This window comes from Apostichopus japonicus, chromosome 20, assembly GCF_037975245.1.
Source record: "Apostichopus japonicus isolate 1M-3 chromosome 20, ASM3797524v1, whole genome shotgun sequence".
Taxonomy (NCBI): Eukaryota; Metazoa; Echinodermata; class Holothuroidea; order Aspidochirotida; family Stichopodidae; genus Apostichopus; species Apostichopus japonicus.
Window position 1 is genome coordinate 2,618,285 of NC_092580.1, and position 24,908 is coordinate 2,643,192.

The window sequence follows — 24,908 nt, forward strand, 5'->3', positions numbered from 1 at the left end:
CAAATCTTCGAAGACGAATCACTCCTCTTTCCATACGAAGTCATATGAAACATTGTTCAAACTGTTTGTTATCGTTCATGAAATCATCGAACATTCGGCTTCGTAAATTCAGCAATCTTGCTTAGTGACCAATTCTATGATGTTCACTTTCCAAACCTGTCAGCTAAATTATGTTGCTAAAATGGTATAGTAGTAATGTAAATACCATAAATGTGGAGATTGATAATTCAATTGTAAACATTTATTAATGAAGTTATAACTCCAATTAATCCTAGCAACCGTCGCCAAGGCACAGGTAACGGTGGATGAGGCATCGACTAAGAAAATTAAGGCAGACGTACCTAGCCTTAGGCTATAGGCTAATACTTGGGCGGTCAAATCGCCCTTTCTTGTTTAGTTTGGTCTCGCCTCAGGACTCCTCAACATTTCTAAGGACCATATGAAACCGTTCACTTCGTCATCCTTGGAAAATATAACGGCTGCATGCAATATGCTTTTGTGAAAATCCGACTATTAGGCCTATTTTCGAGTTATACTAGTGAAGATGCAGATACCAAAAGGGCTATAATTAGTTTTCATGCATCATGAACGGTTATTCACATGGGCCTAGCAGCTAGGACCATAGCTGAAGTAGCCTAACAGACCCTCGCTGAATTACGACAAAACTGCAACTTTGATCATATTTTTCTCACCGGTTGAATAAAATTCCGAGGCTAAACTAGCGACAGCTGTCCTTCTGATAATCCTGTCTGAATATTCTTTCTTTTCATTTCTCCACATACACTCTTTTCCCCTGTAACTCTCAATAAAGTCATATTAGTTGCATTTCTGGTGTCCATGGTGTCGTTCGGCTCAAATTCTACCGCCTGCCAAACTACATGAGGAAGGCTTCTGATTGGTCGAATCAGAAAAGTTGCTTCTGAGAAGTTGCGCTGATAAGGACATTGCTCTATTGCAAATCAACCCCAATCGACGTCGCAACTTTTATTGCAAGAAGTTGAATAAGTTGATACCCGTGTCTAACCATGGAAACAAGGCCATTCTGGTACGCGGACATCACTGACACGAATACGTTTATTTTACTTACATTCTTCCTCGACTTTATTGAATAATGGTTATAACCATTAAAATGTGACTTGATTTTCTCAAACTTGGGTTGATCTTTCAAAAATCAGCGAATTGATATTACATAGGCTATGAAATAATAATAATAATAATTATGGAAAAAGATTTAAAATGCAGTTAAGGTGGTGATGGTAGTCGAAATCAGTATTTACTGAGAGTTACATTCTGAAATCGTCATATGATTGTAATATTTTTTAATTAGATTTTCGTCAGTTTCAAATAGGGCCTAGCGATGTGAATCGTATCATTGAGCAAAATAGAAGGCACACTAGAGCGGTGCATCATATCTGCAGCCAACACGTGTTAGCGTGGTTGTCCTACCAAACATGCTGCATAGTTGAGACACCTGACCAGAATTTGATGGTAAATATAACGTTTCGACGTGGTAACGAGTATTTTGTAGAAAATTATGTGATTGGTGAGTGTAAATGATGAGTTTGTATGACTTATAACAAGACAATGGTATACAGTTAGAATTAACTATAGCATTTCCAAAACTCAACCTGGATATCATTGTTACCGTTGCATATAATAATCTGCGCTGGATTCGTGTAAGGGGACCTAATCCACGAATTTTAGCGTTAACTGTAGTCTGCACTTACCTTAAAATGATTCATTACTTCATTATTCTGCCACATTGTATTAATTCTCGGTCACTCAAAATAGTCGGTCATGATATGATTCTATGTATAATAATATATTGTTAGGTGTGTTAGGAGAATCATGAGACAAGTTAAATGGGTTGATGTTCAATGAATGGCCACCACGTTTCCAGCCAGCAAGCCAACAAATTTGGGCCACTGGTGTGATATTGGCAGTGGAAAATCGCTTTATTCCTGCCGGGGGGCTCGACGTCAGCTTACACAAGGTTTGCTGCCGACGGCTCTCCGCATCCCTTCCACGGCCTCTCTCGGTAAAGGAGTGGTTTACACACTGGTGGCAAATAAGCGATATACCAGGGGGCCGGAGGTGGCATGCCAATATTTCTTACAGAAATCCGTGTTGAGTGTCCTGTTTATAATGTAAGCTGGAACTTTTGTCAATAATCAATGAGCAATTTAAATTTGCCAGCAGCTGAACAAGTTCTATAACATATTCCTAATAACAGATCCACTTCAACTGATGGATTCCATGTTACTTCTTCAATTCATAGTCACACCTACAGTGATACTTTGCAATCTCTTTACCCTGCAATCTTTTTCTTCTTCTCCACAGATCGCAAGGTTTTAAATTCAAAACTAAGATTTGCATTCAAATTTACCTCCATAATTAATCACAAGTACACAAAGGGAGGACTCTAGAAATTGATGCAATAGCACACACTCTACAGATGTACAATTAAGTGCCCTGGCGAAACTATTACAACTATCATAGTTAACATCTGGAGGCCGCTCAATTTTTTGGGGGGCATATCCCAGAATGACCTTAGGATTTAAGGAGCCATCTACTTTAAGAATAAAGTTTGGAGGACTAAATCCCATGCCCGGCCCAAACACATGTTAAGTCTTTGCAGCGCTATTTGACGTCGTCCAATTGATTGAACCTGGGCAAAAATCTTTTCACAAGGATAATAACGTAAACATTCCAAAGAGGGACTGACAATTTTTGTCGTCTATCAGTATGATCAGCATGTGTTTATTGAAACACCGTTGTGATCATCAATTCAACTGTTCAATGTCACTTAAGGTAATTAAGCTGTATGGGCCAAAAATATGCCAGATAATCAAATATGGTCCTTTGGTCAAAATTACTAAACTATATTTATTACCACCTTGGAGGAAATTTACCTCACTGGACATTCATTCATCGTATGTGTTCATTTAGAATGTCTGAGAACAATTTGGAAATAAAGACCTCAAAGAAAGTACTCTTTTTGAAAACTGCTAGCAATTAGCATGCTGTAATTTTGGTCAAAATACAGACTACTGTACCGTTAGTGTAAAATTATCCCTACACCTATCATTTTTATCGTGCAACCTCTGTCAATGGACCGCAATCAAAATACACAAATAAGAATAAGGCCTGGACACGTCCTTTTTTTTTTTAAAGTTTTATAGTGCCAGTTCATTTAAAATACCATGCAATACAATATGGAAATCGAGTGTTTAAACAGAAACATGGAGACGATGGCACTTAATCATATGTACCTTGATAATTAAAGGGTGCCCCTTACCTTTGATTCCCAATTCCTTGGTGTATAGATCTCCCTTATAGAGATAAATGAGTCTAAACCCGGCTTGCTCGCCCGCCGATCGGTATCATCTACTTCCACTTCAAAGTGACTACTTTTAACATCTGATGTTGCTTTTTAGGAGACTTTCTTTGATTTTGTTACTATACAGCAACTGAGATGAAAATCCTTTTGATTTTGGCTGAAATCAAAGCTGAAATAAGGGAACTGAAGCGACAAACAGTCATAAATTCCCATCTTATACACTCCATTGAAACCTCCCACTTGGATTTGGAAGAGCTGCCAAATGACATTCACTCGACACTTGCATCTGTTCCTTTTCTCACTGCTCTGGATGAACGTGCCCAGACTGATGTAAATGTTGAGAAACGTTTGGTAAATGTTCAAACTTTGTTCTATGTTGAAAAAACTTACATACACTATAAGCAGCTAGGTAGGTTTTACTTTATGAAAATAGAACTGACCAGTACTGCATGGTTGTTGGGTACTTTACACTTCAGCTACAGACTACAGTACTGTTAAAATAGCTTACAAGCAGAAACTTTATATCAAAATTAGTGCAGAGCTGTTATCTACTATGTTAGAAAATGTAAATAGAAAAAGAAAAACATTGTAGAATATGTTTTTCAGTTCTGTTCTTTTGACTGACCTCTAGAGAGTTAGACAGGGCAATTGATTATTTTCATGAGGGGATGCATGAAGTCAATTATTTACCAATTGCCTGGAGTAGAAAATTGAATGCAAGTTTCAGTGAGAAACAGAGCATACAATTGTCAATGTGAATCAAAGTCATCTTACATGTCTGCTTAGAATTCTTTTGAGTATGAGATGTGCTAATTTCAACTGTCGCTATCGCAAAAACAGCATATGGGAATATAATGATAAATTCATCACAGTCTTCAGGTTAGATTTCTCTATGTCATGTTAGGTATACTAATAATTGCTTCCATGAAAACTCAAAAGATCATAAATTCACAACTGCTTTCTACCAGATTTTTACCCTGTCGTCAGTAGGTGGGCAGATCTTGTCTGTGGCAGTAAGGAGGATGCTGCGAGAATTAATCTTAAACGATGTAGCCATACGCGTCAACTGGACAGGACAAGGGGAGAAGCTAGCTTTCAAGGACCTGTTCCTTTGTAAAGTTCTAGAAAGTTTGTACAATTCATTGAATATCTGCTTACTTTACATCATGTACGATAGTCTTGTTAAGACCCTAACCTGTAGCCTAGTGCACCTTCCTTTGCACATCTATTTCCCTAACTATTATGCTGTACTGTCCAGAGAACGTACCCGGCAACGCTTGCAATTGATAACGGACAGATCCTCGGGCATGAAAAATTCAGTGGACAAGCACATTCGTGATAGGCATAGATGGACTCTGATGCATGTATTGTATGCACACGAGCAAAGAATATTACACACATCTTGACCAAATAATACATATATGCTAAAAAATAGCCTGCCTGTTGTTCCTTATAATGATATTCCTTTCAGATAAAGCTATTAGTTGAAAATTGTATCTTCAGATATCCCTGGCGGAGACTTCAAATTCTTTCTCAAATGGCAATGAAATTGTCATACATAGTTTTAACATGGCTTACTAACTGAAAAATTATAAGAATAAGGCACCCTGTTACCCTGTCTATGAGCAGGCCTTTATTGACAGTTGTGAATATCATATTGCTGAATATTTTTATAAATATATATATGTTTGGCAAAGTATTCAATATAATTTGTTTAGAAATGGTCTGCTGGATTGGTACAAATTAAATAAATGCTGTATTGGCCCCAAATATGCCAGATTTTATATATGGTCACCTTGAACAAAATATTTAGAATGCTTTTACTAACCACCCTGAAAAGAAATTTACCTCACTGAGGCATTCAGTCATCTTATGTGCTCATGTACTATGTGTAAGAACCATTTAGGAAGTAAAGAATTCCAGCAAAGTACTTTTTTGAACTTCTCACAATTATAGCATGCTATAATTTGGGGCCAATACAGGATACCTTTAAGCCCGCAAGTGAATTGACGCACATGCTCGCTGGTATGTATAGGGAACTGCAGAACGGGGAGTGAAACTCATGGCCAACACATTCAGGAAAACTACCTGTAATTTGCTGGGTTATATGGTTGGAGTTCATATTAAAAGGAGCCTGAGGAGGCAGTTTTCATGTCCTCTAAGATAGGAACAAATGATTGCATCAATGTGAAGAACTAATTACCTGCATATTCTTCCAATGTAAGGAATTGAAAGCTTTTCTTTTCACATTTTTCGTTTTTCAACTGTAGAAACCATTAAGAAGAACCAACACACTTCTAATTCCATGGCAGTGGAAGTTCAAAGGGAAGTGGTGAGATTCTTCAAAGGAGCCTCTGATAAAGAAGGAGGTCTCAAGGCAAGGCAACAACACCGCATTGAGGTTCAGTTTGGCACCAAAGAGAAGTAAGAATCTCTCGTTATTGCTGTCCTTCGGCAGTACCAGGCTTTTATTTCTGCAGATATATGGTGTTGTTATACTCTGCATAGTTTCTTATATTGCAGTATCTATTAATGTTCCTTACATCAGTTACAGCTAAAAATGATATCATTAACATCGTGCAATTGAGATATCAATTATTGCAGTTTGTAGTGTGATCTGCAAATGCATGCTTACCAACATGGTCATATATTTTATCTTATTCTTGTAGTAGTATGTTACATTTTACATGGTCAAGATTTATCACCAGCTTTCAAATTATTGCATATACTATACCTAGTACCCTCTATGATACTTTATGTAAGAATGTAGGATGAAGTTGTTATACTGAGTCATTATATTTCCTAAAAAGAAATACTCTTTAGTGAGAGGGAAACACTTTCCACACAGTCGTATTGTTGAACGAAACTATATAACTCATTTTAAACATACTTTCAGCTGTAACATGGGAAAGAGCTATTTTGGTGCTCATTTTGATATTCATATTTGTTGTGATTCATGTGGCAGGTATTCGTACTTACATTGTGTCCGTGTTGATGTAATTTATATTTCATGGATTCATGACTATAGTCCAATAGAAAGCTATTTCAGATTGGAAAATGCGTTATTCTAGTGCATAGCAAATTGTCTGTGGTGATCACTGACATGACAAATTGTGAGGGTGCTAATTCACGTGCTATACTTTCCTTTCATTTTATATGCATAAATTCAATGGGTTTGAACCAGTGTTCTAATCTTGTGAATGGAGATGTATTCCCACTCAAGATTTAGTGGTCCGTTAAATATCGACGGCTCATGGATTGATCATGATGAATAGTCATGGGATGGTTATTTGCATTATTAGTTTATATATTAGTTGTCAAAATCCTTAATAATGGATACAAAGGGGGTATTCTAGTGCCCATGCATCTTTGTATTCCCAATATTTTACTCTCATGTTTTGGGGGGTGCATGGACAAATAACTAAAGTTATTCACACGACCAATCCTTCTGACTGTGTGACATAAACATGTATCTGTTCTCAGGTATTTATTACAAGCACTAATATCATGTTTTATTGCTGTACATGTTAATTCTAACCCTGTTCTCATGTTTATTTCATTTTACATATTTCAGAGGCTGTTTTTCCTTGGTTAGTGTATTGACAGTAACTATACTCCCAGGTGTCGCTCTTATTGCTGTAACAGATTCTAATCGACAGTCTTTCTCATGCTGTCTTCCTTCCTATCGACCAGCAGATATTGGATATGAAAATGTTTATGGCAATTTATGGCAATGTCACCAACTCGATGACTGCTCTCTTGCACATAGAATCTTTCAACGGACAGAATGAAGGAATTTACACTATACAATCGGGGAAAGGAAGCATAATCTCATATGAAGTAAACCTGCTACGTGAGTTAATTAAATTGTAGAACTAAAGTTGTACAATGTATTATAAATTGCGTAATGGTTTTGTTGTACTGTCCGTTAAAACAACAAGTTATTTTAAATCGGGCTGTATTTCCGTACAACTTGGTATGCCCTTCAGATTATTTCTCAAATGGACTGTTCCAACATGGTAAGCTACGAAGACCTAGAGAGGACATAGTAAAAAAAAAAATTATTACGTACGTACGTAATATTTATTACGTACGTACGTGATAATTTTACGTTCTATACAAAAGATAGTAAGAAGTGGCGGTACGTATATACTGTAACACATTTGTCTACATGCAAGAAGTCAGAAGTCAAGCTTATGCTATAGAATAGTTAACTCAAAAATGCCGGAGACAGACAAGGTACGTACGTTCGACTAACAGTAACACCACGGGTATGCCTGTACTTAAGCCGCCACAATTTTGTGCTGGAACTCATTCCCGGATCATTAGTCCTAGGCTCAATTAATGCATAAATAGGTCTGGCGTAAGTTAGACCTAGGCCTCACGCCTAAGCTTCTGTTCATTGAATCTCACGTGGATAGGTCATGGGCTAGGCCAGTGATAAGGCCTGTGTAGTGTCTATTGCCGCTGTCGATCCAAGATGATGTTACGGCAACTCCCCAGCCTATGCACATCTAGCCAGGGTAATACTAATAGCTGGGCGAACGATATAACAAGGTATTTGTTAGAACAACTCCCTGATTGAACTCACATTTTATAGGCTAGGTAAGGGTAGGACAGGACTACCCTACACTACAGATAATTGTTTGAGGTTTATTTTTAGCCTTGAAATTGATTTTAAAAGTATAAAAGTGGAATTGTATGTTGATAATCATATTGTGTAGCCCTCCTGTATCAACAGCTAGCCCATTTATTATAATAACTACCATGTCAAATTCAATTCAATTAAGGTTAGTTGCTAATATCACTATACATGGTATCAGCTAGTATTAGTATAAGGTTAGCCGACTTTACACACAAACCTAACCTAACAGGTTACTAAACGTCAAAGGAGCCTTAAAAACCACATAAAATGCCCTGTGGAAAACAAACCCATACAGAAATAAGACTGAACAACTCAGAGAATTATTCCAAGATTAAATTAGGGTTAGGTTTTCAAAAAGCATGGCACAAACTATTAGACTGAAGAAAGCGATTAATCTTCTTTTCATTCTAGTTCGTTAACACACCATTTAATACTTTAATTGTTTCATTCCTTTCCTAGATTGGTACAAACTGGAAGAGGTGAAAATGAGAAATTGAGAGAGGCTACCAAGTAACACAGCTTTGCAATAGTAGAAGGATGTCTGTAGCTTGGATGATGCACATCAAGAATGTGATTGTAGCTGTTTTTATGAGAAACAATTTGATGTTTTGCATTTCAATCCATCTCTCAATCAGTCCACAATTGATAATACCTGTTGGTACAACTTCAATGAAACTTGCATAGAGATGGCCTGTGATGAAGAGACATGTGGAGGTGCTCAGGAATTTTATGTCAAAGATCATTTAGGGGTCGGTTTAGTTAATTGTTTGGAAACGCTTCTTCCTGAGTCCACGGATGGACATGTGGATGTATGCAAAACGTGATCATAATTATGGTCATTCGGGGTCGGAGTATCAGAAATTACATGTTCAAGGACACTTTGGTCTATTCTTTAACTACTTAACTGTTAGCTCAAAATCTTTTCAAATTAATCTTTCTTGTGATTATAATAAGCTTAACTTACCACTTTCTATTGGAGTTAAAATAATTTGCACAAGTATGTGAGATCCAAGGATGAGCTTATTACTAAAACTTTAATGGTATCGTTGGAAGCCTAATTATTGTCTTGCAGATGTTCGGTTTGCCTGTGCAAAGTGGTAAAATATAATTGTAATTAAATTAAAAATATGAATTAATTACCAATAAGTGAATAATTAAATTTAAAAAAATCAATTTGGTATTAGGTCATCCTTATCAACAACAATGTGAACAAAGATCTTCTAAGACCTTCCTATCTAGTTTAATGGTAGTCAGTATATGCCCCAAATTATAGCATGCTATAATGGCAATAAGTTTTCACAAAGTACCTTCCAATTGTTCTCAGACAGTTTTAAGGGACACACAAGATGACTGAATGGGAACATTTCTTCAAAGGTTGTAATAAAAACAGTTTAAGAATTCTGACCAAAGGTCACCACATTTGAATATCTAGCATATTTGGGGCTAATACAGCATACCTTTAAAGAAAAGAAGCTACTGACACAGGGCTGAATTTTGTCGTTACAAAGGTTATAGGGAGAGAGGCTTTGATCAAGTATTTCAAGAGACAGGTATAGGGTCCGTTTCTTGTTCTGTACTGAAAACTGTTCAAATGATTTTCAAGTTGTACCCTTGTGCAAAAGTGCTGATCAAAGTCTTGGTATCCCTGTTACATTTCACAGTTGATGTCGAGCAATCAGAGCTTCAGCATGTGACGATGGTTATGCTGTAAAAATGTCCTCAAAATTTTGATGTCAGTATTGCATTTCTTATATTAATTCATTGTATTAATATTTAAGGAATTAATTAAATTAAATTGTGAAAGTTATGGAGATGCAAATAAAGTTAGCTATCAGTAACATTGATGATGTTGTTTTATAATTTATGTTTTGCTTTTTCTCAATTTGAATGCATTGCAACTTAAATGGAGAATAAGGTGGCATTATTAACAAGGAAAGAGGTGATTTAACCAGGAATGAGGTGGAAAATCAGTTTAATATTAACCAGGATAATGGTGACATCAACCAGGAAATGTTGTTTAATTTAACCAGAAAGGGGTGGAACATTCTGTGATATTAACCAGGATAGTATTAGCACCAACCAGGAAAAGTGTAGTAAATTTGACCAGGAAAGGTGAAATATTTCATGATATTAACCAGGTTAGTATAAGCATCAACCAGGAAATGTTGGTTAATTTGACCAGGAAAGAGGTGGAACATTTTATGATATTAACCAGGATAGCATTAGCATCAACCAGGAAATGTTGGTTAATATCATAAGGAATGAGGTGAATACCCATTGATAATAACCAGGACAGTATTAGCACCAACCAGGAAAAGTGTAGTAAATTTGACCAGGAAAGGTGAAATATTTCATGATATTAACCAGGTTAGTATAAGCATCAACCAGGAAATGTTGGTTAATTTGACCAGGAAAGAGGTGGAACATTTTATGATATTAACCAGGACAGTATTAGCATCAACCAGGAAATGTTGGTTAATATCACCATATCTGGTTATATCTACCAGGATTTTGTTAAAATCTCATTCACCAGGCAACTATTTCACCAGGAACTAGTGAAATTTCACCAAGTTGTTTTTAGAGTGTAGGCCTATATGTAGGCCTACATTCGTTATAATTATTAAATACGTACGTGATAATCACTACATAAGTACGTAGTAATTATTGCGTACGTACGTAATAACACTACGTACGTACGTAGTAATTATCACGTACGTACGTAAAACGTATCACGTACGTACGTGATATTATTACGTACGTACGTAGTATTATCACGTACGTACGTGATAATTAGTACGTACGTACGTAGTATTATTACGTACGTACGTAATAAAAAAAATTTTAACCATGTCCTCTCTAGATCTTCGTAGTAAGCCAATGTAAAGTTACGTACAAATGCAACAAGGATAGCATTGTCATTTGGTGATATATTGCGTCTTTGACGTATGTCTTGTCTCATTTTTTGTCAGCGCAATTGTTCCACAGCTATGTTACCCTGTCTAGTTATCACTCATTAGAGTTATATCTGTATCATTCTGCTCATTCAACTTGTATTATATTTTTTCTTCTTTACCAGAGGGTCTACAGATACTCTGTTAAGCCAATTCAGGCTTTATAGAAGACTTCCTTTCACATTGTAATTGCTTGGTGATAAAACAAATAAATAAACAAACAAATATATGATGAATCATAGGGGAATATCATTTGGACCGAACCAGTGAGTTCTATTGACCCTTTCTATTGTGAGAAGAAGAGAATAAAGGGTGGGCTGCAACAACAACAGTTCCTCTTGATGTTACTAGATTTGCCATCAAGTTTAATGTTTGATCAACTTTCATTTCATCAGTTTTATCCACTCTATTCTATACAGGTAACGAGAGTCATAAAGAAAGCAAGCAAGTGATTCCGGGAAGCTGATACCTCTGTAAAATATGGCAACTGCAAGAACTTTTCTCTCAGCCCGATTTGGTGGTCTGATGAGGATATCATGTCTGGTGACTTATTTGGACCGGTGGTTATAGGCCTTGACAATGCTCATGTTGACTGCTTGACGTCCATCCTGCATGTGGAATCATTTAATAAGCAAAACGAAGGACACTTCATATGTGTCGTCGAGAAGAAAGACGCCGACTACTACCTGAAGAGTACACGTAAGAATAATCTCTCATGTTAGCAAAAAATGCAATACCATCGACACAGTGTGTCAGAAATTCCAGATTGCTCTTGAATACTATATACTGTTATATGCAAGACAATAATTAGGTTGGGCAATTAAAGCACATAGTAACCTAGGTCAAAGTCATTTGAGGTCAACAGATATCAAAGTGGCAAAAAAACTGTAAACATGATAACTAAAAAAACAGTGCTGCTAGGTAGTTCATATGTGGTTTGTAGGTTTTGCCTGGTGATTGTAGGGATTGAAACTGGTTGATGTCAAAGGTCATTTGAGGTCAACAGAGCTCAGAATTTGTAAAACCTTGTGAAAATGACTACCTTTAAAGTAAGGGTTAGATAATAATCAAAGTCAAAGTCTTAAAATTTTGTTAGCATGCACTCAGTACTCAAAAAGTGCATCTTTGCTCGTTCTAGGTTAATATTGGTCAGAAGACCGATAGGTAGGTCGACATTATTGCAAGAATCTTGCTGATAAGTAATGACAGTCAATGCATAAGAATCTTGTTTGTAGTGCTACTGTTTAATGTTCTCATACAAAATTGGCAAGGAATCACTTAGCCAACTGGCTTTCTGGTTGAAGAAATTAATCACTGGAAGCTGAATTTGAAAGTCGTCAATCACAAGAAACCTTGGACAGTTTCTTGGTTTCTAGTTGACATTGAAATATGTAAAAAAAAGAAACTTGATATTTCAAAACTCAACCTCACTTCACAACAAGATGAAAGATAATGTGAAATCTGAAGGAAAGTGAGTGCTTTCATCAATAAAGTTGTGCAAGGCAATCTACGATGTGGATATGGTTTCCTGAAACATCTGAATTTGTGTCCTGTTTCTTTGATCTGCTGGTCAGCATACACCTATGTGGTTTGTCATAATTTCACATAAAGTGTTATACATATTTAGCTGTGTAAATTGTTGATACACAAAACTTCTTGTGTTATGATTGTTACCATGCTCAGAATCTACACAGCCTTGCCAGAACAGGAGAACAGCAAGTGTGAATTTAATCCTTTTCAGAAAATGTTTCTTAAGTTATTGGAATAATCGGTACTATAATCAGTAAAATGTTAAGCTAAATATTTCACTGAAGACAGTATTTTAAGTGATGAAGCTAAGTATTGATTTCAAGAGGTGATTTTGTGCTCATTCATGACATGCCCTCACTTTCCATTTCTTGCAGTTCCTATCCGCACAGTCATTGATTAAGGATCTCCTTGCTCCTGCATATAAACATTAACTAGTAAGTACTGCTGCTGTGATGATGATGTCATATGTAATACAAATAACAAATAGCCTTTACCTTATAGGCCCCATCATCAAATGAACTTTTCCCTGAAAGTGGATCCTCACCAAAATATATAAATAAGTTATGTAGCACAATAGCTACACATTAAAAATAATCAAAAGGCATTTCCTGACCTGTCCCTTACCCTTAATTTATATACTGTATTGATTTGTTGCTACAGTGTGCATTCCTGACCTGCCCTTGCCCTTAACAACATTAATATACTGTATTGATTTGTTACTATAGTGTGCATTCATAATAACAACATTAATATGCTGTATTGATTTGTTACTACAGTGTGCATTCATAATACTTAACTCTATACCTGTCCATACTTGTCTCCCTCCTAGCAACTCTCTCCTAGATTTGCTGCATTACTTGTCTGTTGTACCACAAGGAATTCATACCACACTTACCTGCCTCCTCACAACAACTGCATTCTCTAACATGTCTAACATGTCTAGGTCAATAAAGTATTTATATAAAGCTGGTTCTTGTAAGTGCAAGTATCCTGAGCTGGTAACAATAGTCTAAAGTTGTTTGCCATCTACCATATAAGTCTGGAAGGTTTCACTAAGGCAGATGGCTTTCTGGTTTAATTCAAATTTGAAAGTGATAGTCTTTATTTTGTTGTTGATAGAAAAGGAAAGAAAAGACATAGAAATAATTAATTGTTAAATTTTTCCTTTAAGAAAAAGTGAAAAGACAAAACCAAGAAATATGAATAATTTTCTTTACATTACCTGTCCATTAGTATCAGAACAAAATATTTCACACTTATTGTGTTTATAGATGTTATGGTTAGCTTGCTGAACTATGAGATTGGAGGAATTTGGATGGTTTTTTCAACTTCGCACTAAATTAGAAAATGTGTCCACAGTGTGCATTCACATGTATTGTGACTGTACTGCAAGATGTCATCAATGTGACAATGTAGGAAATAACCTTCCTTCTCTGGTTTCAAACTTGTTTAATATTTGTGTTTCTTTTGCTTCATCAAGTTTTTTACAGGATCAAATTGTCTGGTTGCTGGATATGTCTTACAAAAACCAACGTAACCCAATTCCCGGAAGTCTCTGGTGCAAGATCCAGGCTAACTGACATTTTACAAAATCTGGTAGAGAAAGCAGAAAAAGCTGATGAAAGGTAAAAAAATAGTAAAACTTTAATAATTATCTTTAATTATTCAAGAGTCTGATTCATTCTTGGGGTTGTGCCAAACTGCTATGGAAGGGTTATTCTGGCACAGCAAATAGTACATGTAGGGATAACAAAACTTATTTCCATGCTACATGAAATTCATGTTGCAACATCATTCTGTTGACCCCAAATTAGGTTGTTTTATAGGTGACTTACATTTGCTTGACAAATCCTTTATTAGTCCAGCTAGAGAATCACATTCAGTGGTCTGTGATGTCATCATGACACACATTCATCAAACACTTACCGTCGCTTTGAAATAATTTTGATGTGGTTGACTTTTCATTGTTGGTCTGATCAATGCTTACATATTCAGCATCAGCTGGAATTGTTTTCCAATCATTATAAGATGTAGCAGATCCTTGTCTTCTAGTCAGACTTTGTTTGTTATAAGTAAAAAACTCTCTTGCCTACCATTTTCCAGGGTTCTATGGAAGGTGGCTTGGGTGTGATCTTTAATCTCATGTAAGGTCCTTTAATTTATAATACATACCTCTGGCAAATAAATGACAGATAATGGTCAGTTCCAATATATGGCCAGTTGGATGTATGACTCAGCTCATGGGAGCATGGGAATATTTTGTCTTGTCGTATCTGATTTGCTGGTCTTATTCAAACTTTGGTGACTGAACACCTTGTGGGACAAAGAGAAACAGGTGTCTGCTGAGGGGTGCCCCACCAGCAACCAGTTCCTTGGCAAAACAAAGTATGTCAAGCTTATCCAAAACATAAAACACGATCGACAAGTACACCAAGAAGACCCAATCAGAACAAAACTTGTGAGAGAGACAACCAGGGAAATGTCTTACAAAATTAGGCCAGTTTCATATGTACAGAAGAGAGATACAAATGTGTTTTTTTCTGTAACAATAGGAAGTTAGGTTATCTAGATATGACATGTGGTTGGTTCTTTCAATCTGGTAACTTTCTATGGGTGTTTCAATGATGCCTAGGATGGTAAATTCAATCTCAAAAAAGGTAACATTGGTGGATCCCGTACCTGACATGCATAAAGTGAGTCCAATAACCCATGGTTGGAGGTCAACATAGGTCAGAACTTGAAATACTTAAAACTTTTAAAGTTACTTCACCTCAAGATTCCTTAACATGGGATATAATACATATAGTCACATCGTAGGTTGCGTCTGCAATGTACAATACCTTCACACAAATCTGTTGAGTTGAAACTTCAATTTAAGTCAGATGTCTCTGGTTGTTAGCTTTTGTTATCATCATAAGTCAACATCTAGAATCTATCTTAAAACATGAGTGTTAATGCCATGATTGGCATGTAACCTCTCAATAAGAAGGCAGGTTAGTTTAAGTGAGAGATCATTAGATAATTTGATGTTACCAGACAAAAGAAACCCAATAAATTAATCCAAAAATCTAACTTTGGTAAAATGTATGTCCATGGTACAAAGGTCACATGGTAGTTTGGAAATATCTCATTTCCAAACTTTAGTTTTTGACCTCTGCTGACCACACATTTTAATACCAAAAGCAATTGGTCAAATTTTATGCATCAGGAGTGTCAACCTTTATTCATCTTGTGATATCAAGGTTTTCAAGATTTTATATCTGTTACCTGCATAGTTTGATTAATCTCATATTCTCAATTAATGGTACTGCCATTGGGTCTTAATTATGGAAGATCCCCACCTCATAGTATTTACTTATTTACTTATTGGCATATTTTATTATATTAGTCACAGATCCACTCTAGTTAATGAAGTTTTTCAATTATGAAGTAATTTAACAGTGATTACTTATTATTGCTATTGTTTTTTACTTCTTACAGTATTCTTGCTGAGGAATTGGAAAGCCCTAAAACACCAGATCTGAGAGGACAGGTAAGATGAATTATAATATATTTGGTTGGTTAGATAGGATGTACCCTATAAACATTAGCAAATTTACATATCATTAAATAATTGTCACTCACATATGTCCAGCAACTTACAAACCATTGCTTAATGAAGCCAGCCATTTTGGCTTAAAATAGACTTACCATAAATCAGTTTCATGAACATCACATGGAATCAAGTTGACTTGACACAAGATGCTTTCATGTCATATACAACATTCAATATAGGAGCATAGCTAATTAAAGTAAATATTCAGATGACAGACTAAGTGAAACCTAAGAAAATCTAAAATATTCCACATTGCTAGATGAAATCTCCAGATGAAGATCTTGTTTTTAATTCTACAAAGTGGTTTGATGGTCAGTTCTTTTTTGCAAGATAAACAGTTCATTATTTCAGGAAATGGGTCGCAGTGGGTAGTCTGTCATATCATCATGGCACATGTTGTTCCAAACGTTTATTTCCATCTATAATTCTGGTGGTTGTCCTCAAAATGTGATGAAAATTGGAACATAGGCTTATAGTTATCAATGTACTGTGAATTTAAGAAGTCATCAAATGGATGTTTTGAAGAATAACATCTTCATCTGTGGCGGTTGTGCATTATTGATATGAAAAGGACATTTTCAACTATAGTTGTGACATGATGATGTAACTCACCTGTGTTGATGATATCACTCTGTTGTCTGTTGTTGCCAGGTATTTCATTAAAACATCATCAAATTTGAGAAAATTCAAACCCGTGGGATTAAATATATGCTATCAGGTCTACCAGTACAGGAAATTTAGAAAAATTAAATTGAAACAGTCAAATTTGACTACCAGATCCTTGGTATTGAACTGTTCTCTCAAAACCTAAATTTGCTTTCTTGGTTTATCTCCCTTTTGCAAACATGTATCATTAAAGTAAAAATCTCAAATTCCAACTTGAATGAGCCTTTGTCTTAAAAACATGAGTAGAATGATCCTATTTTTAGCTTAGTTTTTATTCTGTGTAGCAATAGTGTTTCTAAGGTCCCTGTGTATCACCATTTATACACCTAATGCACACTGAGCACCAATTCACAATTAAAGTGAATGATTGTCCATCGATACCTACTTCAACATTCATAAAGTTGTGATATTAACATTAACAACCATTGATATATCATTTATCACTTGATCACAAGTATCCATAACTTAATGGCTAGGTTTACATCCTTACAATCCCAGCAATATTTGATGAGGTTACAAGAATGCTAAAAGGTATTTGTCTTAATTATGCTAGGTGACACTATATTGTGGTGTATTCAGGAATGTATGTGATGGTAATGACATTTGTGTGTCAATGGGCGTATGTGACAACCTTGACTTGTGTAAACATGTATACTCCAAAGTCTGTGGCAGTTTAATTTCAAACTTGGTTGGTAGATCCAGCTAAGAGAGGGGAAAAATGTATTTGTTCATAAAGGACAAAGATCATTTAAGGCTACCAGAGGTCAGGGTCAGAAGTTCATAAGTGGGTCAATTTAAGTAAATTGAGAACTATATAGTTATTTTTTGAGGTCAAAAGGCAGTTTGCATCCACAGAAGTCTGAAAACCTTGCAAACAGGATAACTTGCTTGGATGAGCCTCGGACAAGTTTATTATGTAGATCCATGTAGTAGTGGATAAAATCATTTTTACTATCCATAGAGGTCACAGGTCAGCATGGGTCAACCAAGGTCAAAATCTGAAAAGGTTTAATGAGCTTGATGTGTATTGTGTACAGTGTTCGATTTTTCCGGTATCGCATCGCAAAATGCGATCCAAAACGACAAACTTGCGAGACGTTTCCAAATCAGCATCGCACATTGTGCCGATTTGTGCGATTCAAATTCCTAGTCAGATTTGGGAGCAAACACTCAAACCTTAACTTACGAACTGTCGATCACAATGTAGAAGTTATAATTTATTGAGTTTATACTCAATGTACAACTTATTCACTTGACCATATAGCGAAAAAAACACCTGAAAAAATAATATCCTACCATAGTTAAGTGTAAAGCAAATAGCCTAACCACCTCGGCAATTACGGATCTCACGTAACTAAAAGGTTCCCTGGCAACGTGCCAAAAAAATGTTAACAAACAGGTGTTACACAGGGGATGAGCTCACAGTTGTTGGGAAGGTACCTGGGCAAATTCGCAGCACATGTTCCGTGGTACAGTAGTTGGGTATAGGGTTAAACACTGCAGTTGTAAAAATGTACGCATAGTGCAGGCTATTCATTGTTAGGCAGTCTAGAAACGGGGCTTTGCTGAACGTTGTTTGTTTCATAATATCGGAAGTTTTGTAAGTTGCACTTTTTAAAGATTGAAAGACAGATTAAATCTTTTTTCATTTTATAACATAATATAGCTACTTTAACTTGTCATTTTAAAATTTTCATCAGTTTCGTGACAATTTAAATAAAAAAAGTTGTCAGTATTTTGCATCCTCAACTGCGAATTTTTTCATCGCCAGACATCGCAAAAAATGACAACAATTTTCGGGGGCTTTCGCCCCCAGGATCCCCACGAGGGGTTCTACCCCATGACCCCACCATAGCCCTAAGACGGGCCCCTGGACACCACGCCTTTATGCTCGCACGTTACGCGTGCTAGGCAGGCGAACACCGGCGGGAAATCGGCAGTGTGTTCGCGGGAAATTGAACAAGGTTTTCCAACACTGCTGAACTGTGCAGTTACTGTATGCATCATGTTCAAGGTTTTCACGGAGGCCTTTGAGGAAATGAATGGTTAGTACAGTGTATATATGCTGCACTAATGCTGTGTGTAGGCCAAGGTTCACGAAGGTCATTGGTTATATTCGCGCGCCGTAGATGTGTTTTTAGATGTTACGGAGAGTCAGGTTTCCATGGATATTAATCGAAAATGAATCTGAGTTTAACTGACGCTAAAGAAATGGATCGTCTTGGGCAGATTAACAAATCATTGCAAGTATAAATAAGTACAGGTAGCTCTGCTGTTAAAAAGAAAAGTTCAATATCGGTTTGCTGTTATTGGCAATTAGGCAAAATTTTACTGATACCGATATGCTGCCGATATTGCAAATATCGGCCGATACCGATATTGAAAACGATTATCGTAGCAACACTAGTATAAATAATAATAATAAACAAACATTTTCTAGTTAATACATTGATCGCCAACATTTGGTCCGTTTTGTGGTAATTTCAAAACTGCTATTCAATATTGGGGAACTGCTATGCAACAAAAATATTGTATAGCAATTGTCGAAATTTGTTGCTATGCAATTTTTTGGCCATAAGTCGAACCCTGATTGTGTAGCTACACATAAGTTCAGAAACCTTGAAGATTAGAGTCAGACTTGAAACCAGTAGTGTAAACTGTACAGAATGTAACATTATATATTCTAATGTAAAACATGGCAAGGAATCACCAAGCTATTTGGCTCTCTGGTTTTCTTCTTGAATTTCTGCAGCAAAGTTGGTGTTCTTGATGGACAAGGATCTAAAAGCAGCAAGAGACATTCCAGATCTAGCCGAAAGCGGAAGAAAGATGATGTCATGAGTTCAACAGAGCATACGTTTCTTGATAAGAGGAAATATCAGCGTCTCTGAACTTGGGTAAATATTTTACATAACAGAATGCAAAGTAGAATATTGAATTTCGATATAAAGTACACAGTAGGCTGCTTAAAATGTAGCAGATCAGTATCTCGATCAAACCAATCCCGCTGCGTTTAAAGCTAATTATTGGCAATTAGAAGTAACATATGATTGAAGATTCCATAGTCCTTCTGCCACCTGCCCCTCTAAGACTAAGACATATAAGGAATTAATATTATCCATTGTACTGGCATCTTTTTCTACAGAAGGAAGGGAGTTTCATGGTCCCCTTATGTCAGCCCCTCATAGAATAGCCCATACAATTAATAATATCCATTGTACTTGGACCTGTAGCTACAGATTGGAGTTTCATGGTCCCCTTTTGCCCACCCCTCATAGAATAGGACATATAATTAATAATATCCATTGTATTTGCATCTGTAGCTACAAATTGGAGTTTCATGGTCCCCTTATGCCAGCCCCTCATAGAATAGGACATAAATTAATAATATCCTTTGTATTTGCATCTGTAGCTACAGACTGGAGTTTCATGGTCCCATAATGCCCGCCCCTCATAGAATAGGACATATAATTAATAATAAACATTGTATTTGCATCTACAGATTGGAGTTTCATGGTCCCCTTATGCCAGCTCCTCATAGAGAAGGACATACAATTAATAATATCCATTGTGTTTTCATCTGTAGCTACAAATTGGAGTATCATGGTCCCCTTTTGCGAGCCCCTCATAGAATAGGACATACAATTAATAATATCCTTTGTATTTATATCTACAGATGGAAGGGAGCTTCTGATGACTACCAGTATAGATATACAGAGAGCTATGCCATATTAAAGGCAATGTATGACAGACAATAACCCTGTGAACCTTGAAGCTGTTGTTTGAGAGAAGATAATATTGGTTACCCTTTGGTGATCATCCAGGGTCTGATTAACTCAATTAAGATCAACGGGTGTAACTTACAACTCTGCTGCTGGAAGTAAAGTTGCTCTGACTTCTGAAAGCTATTGAACTATAGCCGGTGCAAACAATATACTAAGGTATTATGTTTGTGAAGGTATGACAGAGGAAAGCAGGAGGCTCTTGTGAGCAGGAAATGAAGTCCAAGCAAGGAATGGTATAGATCAGTGTAAGGGATAACCTCTGTATCCCTCTCATAATACTTCATTGGAAACTTTCAGATTAAACAAACCTGGTTACATTTTTCACATCAATAGATGGCATTAATCATTCCATTCCTGGTTGTATACGATATGTGGGCTGTTGGCTAAGGCTGTAAAGTACTCTACCTGAAGATATAATAAATGTGCTTTACAACAAACACCTCCCACTAGTGATGATAATGGTGAATAGTATACAATACTTATGTAAAGTATACTTACTTACTCAGTTATGCTCAGACAGATGTTAACATACCATGTGATTGTCTGTAGTAGTTCATTTGGACCTCCAGAGACAGTTGCAGTTCATGCCCAATCCAATTGTCTAGCAGTTCTTTGATTACCATTGTCTATTTGATATTTACTTTAATTATAATCTATTAATTCAGATATTAGTCGAGTGTCTTATTATCAAATATCCGCTTTTGGAGATTATTTATTAAGACTTTTCTGTTCAGCTTTCCTGTTCAACGTTATTAGTGTAATTAGGCCTGGCTTACCGTTACCAGCTGGAACTATCAAAATAAGCCTTACACTGTCATTGACTGAAAAGGAAAATGTTTTACCACAGGGCATTACTATAAAGATGAGTTTATTGGTTAGGGTTTGTGTAAATGAGCGATTATAACAATAGGCGTATTCTTGTGTGGGCGTACATGTATATAGTGTAGCGTTAGGCTATGGTGCGCTTGTATCGATGCATCGCTGTTTAATTACGAACAGAGGTTTTTAAATGTATCGGGCGCGGCGCGCTGATTGTGTTGCATGCGTGTAACTTGTGTGAGTGTGTGCGTGTGGTGTGAGAGAACTTTCGTGTGTTTGAAAATGTTTGGCAGAGCTAATGAATGAGGCAGTGAATACGGATGCATGGTTGACCGGCCAACACTTGTGAGCGAGTGAGCACGTTTGAGTTATACTGTATGTGTGAAGTGAGCTTGTAAGTTAATTATATTTTATATTTAGTTGGTTAAGTTATTAAGTGATTCCAGTAAGCCGTTGTTCTAGTTAATTGTTACTAAACTATTCAAGTATACCGTTGTTCCAGTTAATTGTTATTACATCCTTCAAGTTACCGTTAATCTTTTGTTCCTGTGTTATCTTTACAACTTCTCTCCCCTGAGTCATCATACTTTTGGGAGGGCACGCCAGTACAGAAAACCCCTAAACTTACATTTGGATGTACAGTTATTGCCATTCTGGGAAAGGGAAATAGTCAATGTTGTTTTTATCTAGGGATGGGAAGGGATGGGAGGGGGGGGGGGATTTCCACTGCCCTGTTATACGATGCTGCTTGAGAATACAAGATAGTGACTTTCTGGGTTGTTGTGGGATAATAAAGATCACCTGTGTAGGCACCTAGCATGCTAAACCATTGCTAGAAGTTTTAAAATGTACTTTCCTAGAGGCTCTGGTGCTCCATATTATTCCAGATACAGAGTGCGGCTCAATTTGACATTTTTAAATGTCTCATTAAGGCAAAGCGCTTTCAGTGTGCTAATATGAGGTACTTAAATCTAAGCATTGAAGAACATTATTTGACTTTCTAGCATTTTTCTCAGCAATGCTGAATATCTTAAATGAGAATTTTGATTTTGTGCCAACCTTAAACAATTCAGTATTAAAGAGTGCTGAATTGCCTGTTTCAACATTGGTCTAGCAAACACCACAATTTTTCAAGATATATTTACCACTCTACTATAAAAATAAGTACTGTAATTTTATTTCAAATGTAAATAATATTTGATTTTGATCAAACTTGATTGTGTTATTAAAGTAGTTATTCAAGTCTTTTCTGTTTGCCGTAACCTCAAGTGAAATATTCTTTATTTCAGGAATCGATAGAGTAAAATGCCTTTGATTATGAAATTGGAAGATTGATGACCGTTGTCATTATTTAATGATCTTAATGAAGTCACTTGATCCAAATAACTAGTGTTATGAATTTTTGTTCTAATCACAGGCAGATCTTTTGGTTTCTTTGTCGATTCTCTGCCCTGTAATTGTCTCTGTATAACCTGTCTTGGCTGCACGGATGGTGTCCAGCCTTGTAAAAGATGTACTGGAGTCTTAACAATGGTCCAGTGTGACGTAATTACACTAAATCACCACTGTCGGCCTAAGTGTTTATTTTATGCTATATGTACGTGCAGTGGGATTATTATAAATAGTACCCATACTGAAGTCTTAACAATGGTCCAGTGCGACGTAATTACATTGAATCACCACTGTCGGCCTAAGTGTTTATTTTATGCTATATGTACGTGCAGTGGGACTATCATAATTAGAACCCATACTGGAGTTTTAACAATGGTCCAGTGTGACGTAATTACATTAAATCGCCAATGTTGCCTTAAGTGTTGTGGAAAGTGTTAAATTCACAAAGGGCAACATAAGGTATATGTGGAATTAATTAATTAGTTAATTAAATTCCTTGCTATATGTATTTAGCAAAGGGACTTTCATAATTAGAACCCATACCGGAGTTTAAACAATGGTCCAATGTGACGTAATTACATTAAATCGCCAATGTTGCCTTAAGTGTTTTGGAAATAAATTCACAAAGGGCAACATAAATGTATATGTGGAATTAATTAGTTAATTTAATTCCTTGCTATATGTATTTAGCAAAGGGACTATCATAATTAGAACCCATACTGGAGTCCTAACAATGGGGCAGTGTGACGTAATTACATTAAATCACCACTGTTGCCTTAAGTGTTGTGAAAAGAGTAAAATTCACAAAGGGCAACATAAATGTATATGTGGAATTTAATTGTTCAATTAAATTCCTTGCTATATGTATTTAGCAAAGGGACTATCATAATTAGAACCCATACTGGAGTTTTAATAATGGTCCAGTGTGACGTAATTACATTAAATCGCCAATGTTGCCTTAAGTGTTGTGGAAAGAGTTGAATTCACAAAGGGCAACATAAATGTATATGTGTAATTAATTAACTAGTTAATTAAATTCCTTGCTATATGTATTAAGCAAAGGGACTATCATAATTAGAACCCATACTGGAGTTTTAACAATGGTCCAGTGTGACGTAATTACATTTAATGGCCAATGTTGCCTTAAGTGTTGTGGAAAGAGTTAAATTCACAAAGGGCAACATAAATGTATATGTGGAATTAATTAATTAGTTAATTAAATTCCTTGCTATATGTATTTAGCAAAGGGACTATCATAATTAGAACCCATACTGGAGTTTTAATGCTTCCTAGTCACTTCGCCCAACAACCATTTCGCCCAACTGCCATTTCGCCCAACCAGCCTAAAGTTATACAAAGTAAAGGACTTCAAGTTTCCTTAATATTCCTTAATATTCGAATGTTTACAATCAAACCTCACCCCTAACACACTGATCGATCCTCAAGTTTCCTTATTATTCGGTTCGTATCCTGTAACGTTAACAATTCCCGAACGTTTCCTTTTGAAGTATCAACTTTAATCAAGGTTGGGCGAAATGACCAGGCTGGTTGGGCGAAATGACCATGCTGGTTGGGCGAAATGACCAGGCTGGTTGGGCGAAATGACCAGGCTGGTTGGGCGAAATGACCAGGCTGGTTGGGCGAAATGACCAGGCTGGTTGGGCGAAATGGTAAGGTTGGGCGAAATGGCAGTTGGGCGAAATGGTTGTTGGGCGAAGTGACCTGCTTCCGTTTTAACAATGGGCCAGTGTGACGTAATCACATTAAATTGCCAATGTTGCCTTAAGTGTTGTGGAAAGAGTTAAATTCACAAAGGGCAACATAAATGTATATGTGGAATTAATTAATTAGTTAATTAAATTCCTTGCTATATGTATTTAGCAAAGGGACTATCATAATTAGAACCCATACTGGAGTCCTAACAATGGGCCAGTGTGACGTAATCACATTAAATTGCCAATGTTGCCTTAAGTGTTGTGGAAAGAGTTAAATTCACAAAGGGCAACATAAATGTATATGTGGAATTAATTAATTAGTTAATTAAATTCCTTGCTATATGTATTTAGCAAAGGGACTATCATAATTAGAACCCATACTGGAGTCCTAACAATGGGCCAGTGTGACATAATCACATTAAATCGCCAATGTTGCCTTAAGTGTTGTGGAAAGAGTTAAATTCACAAAG

At 36.3% G+C, this 24,908-nt stretch overlaps 1 protein-coding gene and 1 long non-coding RNA gene across 4 annotated transcripts in view; one reads left to right on the forward strand and one right to left on the reverse strand.

The window, feature by feature from the left end:
• The window catches only part of LOC139961378 (uncharacterized), a 42,823-nt gene extending 40,041 nt beyond the window's left edge, over positions 1-2,782 (reverse strand). For 2 of the 3 annotated variants that reach the window (XR_011790822.1, XR_011790811.1), the window contains exon 1: positions 693-2,782. This is a non-coding gene — a long non-coding RNA (uncharacterized lncRNA). The remainder of the gene's footprint in view (positions 1-692) is intronic. The other variant, XR_011790826.1, reaches the window with a different exon arrangement.
• The window catches only part of LOC139961377 (uncharacterized), a 35,291-nt gene extending 13,424 nt beyond the window's left edge, over positions 1-21,867 (forward strand). Inside the window, exons 6-15 of the mRNA XM_071960522.1 lie at positions 3,468-3,691; positions 4,309-4,468; positions 5,611-5,764; positions 6,915-7,193; positions 11,356-11,635; positions 12,841-12,900; positions 13,947-14,091; positions 15,947-15,998; positions 19,480-19,624; positions 20,404-21,867. Of these exons, the coding sequence (XP_071816623.1) occupies positions 3,468-3,691; positions 4,309-4,468; positions 5,611-5,764; positions 6,915-7,131 (755 nt within the window). The 3' untranslated portion in view covers positions 7,132-7,193; positions 11,356-11,635; positions 12,841-12,900; ... (2 more) ...; positions 19,480-19,624; positions 20,404-21,867. The remainder of the gene's footprint in view (positions 1-3,467; positions 3,692-4,308; positions 4,469-5,610; positions 5,765-6,914; positions 7,194-11,355; positions 11,636-12,840; positions 12,901-13,946; positions 14,092-15,946; positions 15,999-19,479; positions 19,625-20,403) is intronic.
• The last annotated feature ends 3,041 nt before the right edge of the window (positions 21,868-24,908 follow it).